This window comes from Brachyistius frenatus, unplaced genomic scaffold (genome assembly GCF_029030835.1).
Source record: "Brachyistius frenatus isolate BFR_SWC_R1_liver_20210118 unplaced genomic scaffold, ASM2903083v1 Contig_8, whole genome shotgun sequence".
NCBI classification, from domain to species: domain Eukaryota; kingdom Metazoa; phylum Chordata; class Actinopteri; family Embiotocidae; genus Brachyistius; species Brachyistius frenatus.
Genome location: NW_027210607.1, coordinates 6,001,246 through 6,011,497, shown reverse-complemented (window position 1 = coordinate 6,011,497; position 10,252 = coordinate 6,001,246). Strand labels below are relative to the sequence as shown.

Genomic DNA, 10,252 nt, shown 5'->3' with positions numbered 1-10,252 from the left:
TTTATAGAAATACTTTTATTTATGTATTTCTATGGGGCACTACTTCCTACTCCAGCAGGTGGCGGTAACGCGGTGATACCTCAACTGTATCCAGTACAAACTTGGAAAGAAGAAGTCGTCGTCACGCGTGGACCAATCATGACCAATAGAAATGTGAGGGAACTTTAAATTAACCAAAAAAAAAAAGTTGTGCGCACAATTTGATTGCGTCGTAACAACACCGTTCATCGTCCAACTCAGCATCTGTGCACCCACTCGGGTTTTTTTATTTATTTATTTTTTAAAGTTGAGATGGGGAAGAAAAAGTACGTAGCACAACTAAAGATGTACGCACAGAGGACCGGCTCGGAGTTGAAGTTTGAGCTCGTCTCCGCGGGACCTGACGACGTTCAAAAAAGGTGAGCAAAGACGGCATTTTCATTGCACGGCGGCCCCTGAGCCTTTCCGTAGAAAGCACTGCAACATGCAACTGCTAACACCACAACGACGTCCTGATGTTTTAAGTCTTCTGTGCCGTGGCACCGATAACACTTTCTTTAAAACATGATCACCTTTGTGACACTAATGTGGCAAAAGCATAATAATGTGAACTCGTACTGTTTTATTTGAATGTCCCAGTAACGCATGAATAACACCACAACCCCAAAACTTGTAAGTAACAACTGAACTTTCTAATAGATAGATAGATAGATAGATAGATAGATAGATAGATAGATAGATAGATAGATAGATAGATAGATAGATAGATAGATAGATAGATAGATAGATAGATAGATAGATAGATAGATAGATAGATAGATAGATAGATAGATAGATATGATAGATAGATAGATAGATAGATAGATAGATAGATAGATAGATAGATAGATAGATAGATAGTGTGTGTGTGTGTGTGTGTGTGTGTGTGTGTGTGTGTGTGTGTGTGTGTGTGTGTGTGTGTGTGTGTGTGTGTGTGTGTGTGTGTGGGGGGGGGGGGGGGGGGGGGGGGGGGGGGATAGATAGATAGATAGATATGTAGATAGATAGATAGATAGATATGTAGATAGATAGATATGTACATAGATAGATAGATAGATAGATAGATAGATAGATAGATAGATAGATAGATAGATAGATAGATAGATAGATAGATAGATAGATATGTACATAGATAGATAGATAGATAGATAGATAGATAGATAGATAGATAGATAGATAGATATGTAGATAGATAGATAGATAGATATGTAGATAGATAGATATGTACATAGATATATAGATAGATAGATAGATAGATAGATAGATATGTACATAGATAGATAGATAGATAGATAGATAGATAGATAGATAGATAGATAGATAGATAGATAGATAGATAGATAGATATGTACATAGATAGATATGTACATAGATAGATAGATAGATAGATAGATAGATAGATAGATAGATAGATAGATAGATAGATAGATAGATAGATAGATAGATAGATGGGTAGATAGATATGTGCATAGATAGGTAGATATGTAGGTAGGTAGATAGATATGTACATAGATATGTAGATAGATAGATATGTAGATAGATGGGTAGATAGATATGTACATAGATAGATAAGTAGATATATATGTAGGTAGAAATGTACATAGATATGTAGATAGATATGTACATAGATATGTAGATAGATGGGTAGATAGATATGTACATAGATAGATAAGTAGATATATATGTAGGTAGAAATGTACATAGATATGTAGATAGATATGTACATAGATATGTAGATAGATAGATAGATAGATATGTAGATAGATGGGTAGATAGATATGTACATAGATAGATAAGTAGATATATATGTAGGTAGAAATGTACATAGATATGTAGATAGATATGTACATAGATAGATATGTACATAGATATGTAGATAGATAGGTAGATAGATAGACAGACAGACAGATAGATAACACTGAATGTTAAATAAAGATTTGAACAATATGTACATCAGTAATATAAATAAATCAATTAAATAAAAGTGAAAGTGCACATGTGAACAAATGGCAATGAATGATATATACAATACACTGTATATGTATGATTAAAACAGTGTAGTGAGGCATCAAAATGATCTAAATAAATCAAGTCTCCGTTTTAAAACGATGTCGTCATTAAATCAAAATTTAAATGATAAGTACAGTTTTGAAGCTCGTAAACATCATGCGAGGACGGAAAGTTTTCCCCAAACACCTGTTCATTGACGAGGCTGAATGACAGCTGTGGTTGACAGAGGAGGATCGCCTGCTCGGATCAATGAGTTTCCGTGAGGAAGACATCGCACGGCTTTTAAATTCATTGATTGGACCGAGCTCGTTTCGGAATATATGACCGTCCCGGGAGGTGACGGCACCTCGAGTTCCTTACCGATTCAGCGCAAATCATGGCGAGGAAAGTTAGTTGGAGGAGGAAGATATCCCACTCATGACGGACCCGATAATAGCCCACAATATGTCGGATTATTGTTATATAAATGAGGATATTCTCAAAGATGCAGCCCGGGAATACAGGTGTAGCTGTAGACTCCACAACGGCGGCGCTTGTCACAAGCAGGAGGAGGTGGTGAGAAGACGGGATCAAATGAAAGACATGACAAATGGTAAATGTTAGCTGCAATATCTTTTTATTTTTCTGTTTGTAAAAGATTTTAACAATCACTGGAGCGGGTTAAGAGGCTAATATATTGTGCATATGCAACTGGAGTCTAAGTGTAGGCCAGCAACTGCAGGTTGCCCTGTGTAAGTCAGGTGTGTGATGTTTAATGAGATAGAGTTGTTTTTTGTGTGTGTCGTGGTTCATTCACTAAAAGAATCTTACTGAACATCATCCAGCCAGTGATTACTTTGTCACTACAATGTAATTTTGAGTATAGTTTTGAAATAGCCTATAAGTGTAATTTCTAGGAGACAGGGTGACTGTGATAGACATAAAAAGTAACATCATTCATTTTAAATATAGCCAGAAAATAGGCTAACATACAGTAAAAGTATAAGCTGTAAAATCTTTTGATATCACACAGTGAATATCGTTTTTTGTTTTTTTAAATAGGGACTGTATTGGTGTAGAAATGATCAGACCTCATTTAACAATAATTCAACATGATTTGCCAACCTAAAATCTTTGTGATTACTTGAATTTTCATTTTATGCAATGCCATTTTGTAGATGAAAAACATCTGGTTCTCCTTGGGAAGATCAGCTCACATGAACCTGTCCAAGGATACGGTGTGCTACAAGAGAAGCCAGCATAAAGAGCAGACTTCCTACTTACATTTTGTACATAGTATTTGTTCACATTGTGTATGTGGTTCCATATTTAATATGTTGGGTTTTTTTTTAAATCATACTTCATAATATTATATTGTATATATAAGTCAGTGGTGTGTGTGGTTTTTGTAGTAACATGGATTGGGTTATTAAACACTTTCACACCTCTGGCACTGACGGAAGTGCAGCTTTTGTGACTGACAACAGACTGTTGGAAGATCTCCAGCATCCTGTTGCATCATAAACTCCAGTCGGACCGCCCTTTACAGCTCATCCTTATTACCAAACCTGAAGGCTCTTTTTCTGAAAAAAATTAAATCCTAAATAAATTCATAATGTTTACTAAAGGTTTTTAATTCTTCATCAGTGTCACCATGAGGGCTGTGTTGAATGGTGAAGGCTTGACTGTGGGTGTGGGGGTTAGCGTGAAGAAAGCCAAGCAGAATGCAGCTAAAAGTGCCATGATGATTTTGAACACCAAAGAAAATCAAGGACCAGCGGTAAGACTCGTCCTTGTTAAAATGGTGCAAATGTGACCATATACAGAACATGTTTAGTTGGTTTATTCTGAATGATGGCAGAAGCTGCAAATAATTCTTGTGTTTTTCTTTCAGGAAAAAAAGGCAGCAGGGCCAGTTTGTCAGCAAAATATCTCTAAACTTAACTTTAGGTCATGCCTCAATGAACATGGTCAGAAGAATAGGGCACCCACTAAGCCCTCGAGGTCAACCAGATTTGAACCAAATAATTCTGACCTGTAAGTCTCCACAATCCATTATCATCCATTTGTAGTTGTTTGGTCACCATTTTAAATGTGTGAAATAAAGTTTTTGTAATTTTAGATTCGTGTTTGATGATAAAGAGTACCCAGCTTCCTCTGGGACAACAAAGAGGGAAGCTAAGGAGGAAGCAGCCAAGCTGGTAAATGAAGAAATATGTGGCAATAAAAACACGGAAGTCATGATACACGCCAGTAACTCCTGGCTCCAAAAGATACACTGAGGTGCTTGTTATAAAGTATGGAAATTGGATTATGTTGCAAACAATCAAGGTATCTTTTTGAAAATAAGGAAATCTATCAAAGATTTACAGGCTTCATTCTAATTTGTAACATTTCAAAAAATGTACATTGAATGTGAGAGTTGGTGTCAATGGAACCAAACAAAATGTTTTTTGAATATATTCAAAAAAGGTTTTCATAAGTAAAAATAGTAATCTGTCTCCATGCTCAATGGACATTTTTTGTTAAGCTTTAAGAGGGTCACTAAATCTGTTGCTCTACAGAACTATACTGATAACCAGTTTATTATTTTGAAAGTCCTGGCCATAAACTATTATCCTGAAAACTCCAGCTAAGTTGCTAATGACTGTGAAAGATGCTACATTATGACTTCTTATTTGTGTTTCAGGTGTCTTCCAGCTCAGCTTTATGTGATGATGGTGCATCAGCCAGGTGGTACACACAACAAACCTCACTGTAACTCACTGACCGATGGTATTTCATCTGTCAAAATGTTTACTAATATCTCCCTTTGTATTTTCCGAGGGATGTCTGTAACATTGAATCAAAAAGTGTGGCAAGGACTTTATCGAACCATCCCAAAGTTCAGGTTTGTTCTTACCTTTCAATCTATCTAATACTAGAAAGAAAAATCCACTCTCTAATCCTCTTTTGAGTTGCGCCTCTAAAAAAAAGCCTCATGTTCATGACTGTGTGGAATCAAGATGTACAATTGCAGCCTTCAAAAAGGTAAAGTACTGAGATATTGTAAAAACGTTTGTCGGGCTCATGGGTCCAGAGGGAATACTGGGAACCCAACATGAGAATTTTATGACTACAGTATTCACTTCCACTAATCTTCTCACCTTCACCGTTTTCAAGTAATTTGATATGTCTCTAAAATGTTGCTTAAATTTGCCTGCTAGTTTTTTCTATAATTTTTCCAATTTAGCAGGGAACAAAATCCCTTTCCCAAAAGAGCATACATTTTATTCAGACTTAGTCTGAACCTAAAGTACATGATATTTCATCAGAAATGCAGCTAAACATTTTTTTATATCATGTTGGAATCGTAGCAAATTTTGAAAATATTTTGCAAAACAGCAGTGATTTATTGTGAGTGTGATGGAGATTTGAATCATTTTGATACATAAATTGAGCGTTTATTTTGCCATTTAAGTTCGAAATCATGATTTCTGTTTCTTTTTTTTATTTATTAAGGATCCGCTTTCTGAAGAAATAAATACGGGAAACACTCCAAGTGAGATGACTTTAAATGATACTGAAATCTTCAGGTATGGAAAAACTGCAACATTGTCACTTAATAATATTTCTTATGATGTTTTATGTTTTGTCTGCTTTAAAAAAAATTATTCAATAAGAAAGACATTTCCTTCAACAGTAACAAGTCACAATTTGAAAGCGTATGTCTCCTCGGTGAAGGAGGCTACGGTCGAGTCCTCAAGGTGAAACATAAACTGCTGAACAAGTATTACGCAATGAAGATTGTCCGCTGCAGAGAGTAAGTTATGTGTTCACGAATGTTTCTTGTTTTCAGCATGCATTTCATAGTCTATTTGGCATAGAAATAATCCAAAACAAGCTGAAAGTTTTAATTGATTCATTTTCTTTCCTTCAGGATCGGAAAAGCTCTACGAGAGGCGAAGGCATTATCGGATTTGGAACACCTTAACATTGTTCGATACTACTCGTGTTGGATTGAGGATTCAGGATATCAGCCGGACAGTTCAGATAACAACTCCAGCTCTTCGCAGTAAGACTCATCCCCTTATTAAAATATTATTTACCAAAGGTATAGAATTTGACCATTTTATCTTTTCTATCTGTTCTAGGTCTTCCAGTGATTCACCTTATCAGTGGCTCCATATTCAGATGGAGTTTTGTGACAAAACACTGAGTGACTGGATAGATGAGAAGAATATGAAAAAATCTCAGCCATACTTCATTAGAATCAAAGAAAGTCTGATCATCATGCAGCAAATAGTCAGTGGAGTCGAGTACATTCACTCCAAGAAGTTGATCCACAGGGACCTGAAGGTGAGATAACAAGCTCTCTGGAGGCAGCACACAGGCCTGTGTATAAACAGGTTGTTTAACACTATTGTATATGTTATAAAAAGTCCTAAATTTACTTATTGAAGTACCTGTAGAAACCCTGAAATATATTTTACTGCACATTATTCATGGAGCCACATGTTTGTTTGTTTGTTTTATGTGGTTAGCCTTCCAACATCATGCTTGGCCAGGACGGAAAAGTAAAGATTGGAGACTTTGGTCTGGTCATTGCTGACAATGATGACACAAAGCCGATGGAGAGAACTGTGAAGGGAACACCATCTTACATGGCACCTGAGCAGGTGAGGTCAGCTGTGTTGACATTAACTTTCCAGTCTTCTATGTCAGTGCCTAACAGGCCTAATAATTGCACTCCAACTAGCCCAAGTCCAATAGATGGTCATTTAATTTAATTCTATTACAGACAAACATTTAGAAATAAAAGTTGCTTTTGCTTAGCCATGTACAACATAAGGCTTCATTAGCTTGACGCCATCAGGAACTGTTGGTATTTGCAGATGGAGGTGGTACTTGGGAAATTTGGTCTGGTACATAGTGGCACATGATCTGAAAAGTTTGGGAACCTTAAACCTATATTTTTGCTTTTTAAAGTCTTGATTTACCAAAATGTGAAAAGTGTTGATTAATGGTTTATTGTTATTGTATTGAATGAAATCGTATTGTTCAGAGCACAATGTCATAACTCAGTGTATTATCTTGCTTCAGTGCTTCATAGTTTTCCCACTGAATAGAAGTGAAAGAGGCTTTAATGATTGAATGAGTTGCATAGTGACTTCATGACGTAACTGGTTATATTTTAGTTAATCATGTTGATTAAAACCAGACATTAAAGTGACTCATTCCCAAGTTGATTCTGTTTTCTTATTTTACAACAGGAGAGCGAGAAGAACTACGACAGAAATGTTGACATATTTCCTTTGGGTTTGATCTACTTTGAGCTTCTCTGGGAAATGTACACATATCATGAAAAAGAGAAGGTGAGTTGTTTTGTCAGTGGTTTCAACAATGGCTGTTAATAACCTCAGGTGTTTTTAAATATTGATCAAAATGCTCAGACCATAATTGAGCAACATGCCAGGTGTGCCAAGCCAGTTACATTCTCTTTTTATCACGGCATGAATTTCAGATTTGGGAAAACATCAGAAAACAGGAACTTCCTCTTCGATTTAAACACTTTATTAAAGAGGTACGTCAACATTTTCTCAGTGGATTTTTATGTGTCAGTATTTTCTACTTGTGCTGGTTTACTGAATCGTTTTATCCCTTGAGGAGGTGGAAGGCTGACATATCAGTGTCACTGCAGTAGGCCATTTGCCAAGTTTCAAAGAGCCTACAAGATTGATGTGGATAATGAACAACATCAGGAAGGACAGATGACAGTATTTGAGGATATACCTCTCAGTATTTAAATTATTTACCTTTTATTGGGAAATACTACAGACTAGAGCTTCAGAAATGGTTTGATTGGTTGACATCTTAAACAATGCCACGTAATGAAATTTTTAGCTGCTGTTTTATTGTTTCTTTTTGTTTTTGCTCCAGTACATCTATATAAAGTCCATGCTGAGTGCGAAGCCAGAAGATCGACCTGAAGCAAGTAAGGTGAAGGCAGACCTGGAAGAGTATGCTTGCAGATTCGACACTGAAGAAATTAAACGTCGTGGTTGTTGTACTAAATGAGTAGCAGTTCTTGATTATTATGGTCTGACTCCGCATGTGACACAACAGAAGGCCCCCTCTGGATCTAATCACCAAAGGTCTAAACATTTCCAAGGTTGTTGTGACTGATGTTGCACTCTCTGATTATTTCTGTTTTCTTTCTTTCTTTCTTTCTTTCTTTCTTTCTTTCTTTCTTTCTTTCTTTCTTTCTTTCTTTCTTTCTTTCTTTCTTTCTTTCTTTCTTTCTTTCTTTCTTTCTTTATTATCTCTTTTCACACAAGTGTCAAAATCGAGGTTGTGACAAAGCCTTGCATCTCTGAAAACACCAGTGAACTATTTATTCAGAAGTTCTCCTCCACACCAGCCCTCTCTTGCATCTCAGTCAATGAGCTTGCAGATAACTTCAATTCTAAAGTTAAAAATGTTATTGATCCCATTGCACCCACTAAAGTGAAGGTTGTCTCTGGTAAGCAAAAGTCTCCTTGGATAAATGCCATGCTGGTCAGAATAGAGAAAAGAGAGTCTCCAAAAGCTGAACGCAGCTGGAAAAAAACAAATCTCCAGGTTCACTGTGACATCTATAAAGAGAGACTTCGCAGTTATAATCTGGAACTGAGAAATGCAAGGCAGTCCTTCTTTGACATAATTACCAAAAACAATAACAATACACGTGCTTTCTTTGCTACCGTCAACACTGATGCTGTGGTTGAGAATTAAACAAAACTATTTTTTTAAATGTTGTAATGGTAACATGGGCACCCTTTGTCCCATTCTTTAATAAAATGATTATGACAAATGTTCATCTGGTTGTTTTTCATTTAAACTATTCTTACAATGTTTTTATAGGCTGAGTATAAATAGATAGAGTGTGTGTGTGTGTGTGTGTGTGTGTGTGTGTGTGTGTGTGTGTGTGTGTGTGTGTGTGTGTGTGTGTGTGTGTGTGTGTGTGTGTGTGTCTCAGTCTATTGATTTTCAGAGAGGCTTCCTATGAAACAAATCTCCACCGATGTCCAGCCACTGCTTTCGTTATTCATGACCTTTGTTCCTCAGATTTTTGTGACTGTTATGTCAAGATAAAAATGACATCAATGCTAATGTTATCGTGTCACTTTACTAAAGGACAGAATACAAAATCCAACTCGGTGTCATAATAAAACATGATTTTAGAGCACAACATGAAAGACTGAGTGTTATACCTTACAAAGACAATGCAGCTGTTTAAAAAAAAAAAAAATCTAGATCATCATTAATCTTGTCACTCAGCTCTTTCTGTATTCATACCTATTTAACTAATGTTCAAGTCCACTCTGGGTGACGTGAATTTTTCTAACAGTTCTAAAAATCAGCAAAACAATGTAAATGCTACCTGGGATTTAATTTTAATATATCAAATATGAACCCAGCCAGATAAAGATCATTTTAATTTGTTGCTAAAAAAGTTGGAAAACAGATTATACCCCTTAGTTTGTGTAAATGACTAAATATTTCTTATACTTTAAATATTTTAAACTCCCATACTGGTGGTCTGCCCCCCTATATTTGCTATATAATAATCGTATTGCAACCAAACAGTTTTCAAAAAAGATTTTAATGGTTTGAGTTACACCCACCTAGACGGCTGCATAGATTTACTGGGGAAATGTTCAAACTGAGGAAAAGGAAATGCTAAATGTTTGTCTATTGCTGGCAGGTTTCCCATGAGCAAGAGATCCTTATAGTTCAGATCTGGATGTACTATATGATGGAGGTCTTTCCTTTTTAGTTTATCATAATTTATATCACAAAATGTCCTCTTTTCCAGGACTGCTATCACATGATTGTTGTGTTTTGATTAACTTTATTCGAGAAACCAGAGACTACTTAAAAAGGACAAAGAGTTCTTTGTTTTGGTCATTTACAGTGTGTAATAGCTGAGTTTGGTATGACGCAAAGGGATGGCACTCTGACCTGGTTGTCTTTTGTTGTGTGAGCTGTAGGGGGAGCTGTGGCTCTGCGTGGCTGCAGACTGCAGGCCTCCTCAGCCTGTGGGTGAGAAAGGTTTATTCACAGTGAGAGGGCCAAAGCTGAGCGGAGCTGTCTGACATTTAATCATGCCTCCAGCGCATGCTGGATGATTAGCATCTCTGTGGAAAACAACAGTAACAAGTGCCAAATGCTGGATCCCACACAATCACCTGGACGTGGTGCACACAGTCACATCGGCCTCAGT

The 10,252-nt window shown here is 36.5% G+C and overlaps 1 protein-coding gene across 1 annotated transcript; it reads left to right on the top strand.

Moving 5' to 3' along the window:
* The first annotated feature begins 318 nt into the window (after positions 1–318).
* Positions 319–8,206, top strand: LOC138616070 (interferon-induced, double-stranded RNA-activated protein kinase-like). The gene is made up of 14 exons (XM_069690100.1): positions 319–398; positions 3,655–3,787; positions 3,902–4,044; positions 4,130–4,208; positions 4,697–4,740; positions 4,834–4,897; positions 5,509–5,582; positions 5,690–5,809; positions 5,927–6,061; positions 6,135–6,345; positions 6,531–6,665; positions 7,260–7,361; positions 7,511–7,570; positions 7,927–8,206. Exons 1-14 carry the CDS (start codon positions 325–327, stop codon positions 8,062–8,064), a joined length of 1,512 nt encoding a protein of 503 aa, XP_069546201.1. The 5' UTR covers positions 319–324; the 3' UTR covers positions 8,065–8,206.
* The last annotated feature ends 2,046 nt before the right edge of the window (positions 8,207–10,252 follow it).

Bases quoted from the DNA above. Each gene is read 5' to 3' on its own strand.
- LOC138616070 (XM_069690100.1), top strand. From the start codon at position 325: ATGTACGCACAGAGGACCGGCTCGGAGTTGAAGTTTGAGCTCGTCTCC. The intron at 6,062-6,134 runs GTAAGACTCATC...CTTTTCTATCTG, and splicing joins AACAACTCCAGCTCTTCGCA to TTCTAGGTCTTCCAGTGATT. The intron at 6,666-7,259 runs GTGAGGTCAGCT...ATTTTACAACAG, and splicing joins CTTACATGGCACCTGAGCAG to GAGAGCGAGAAGAACTACGA.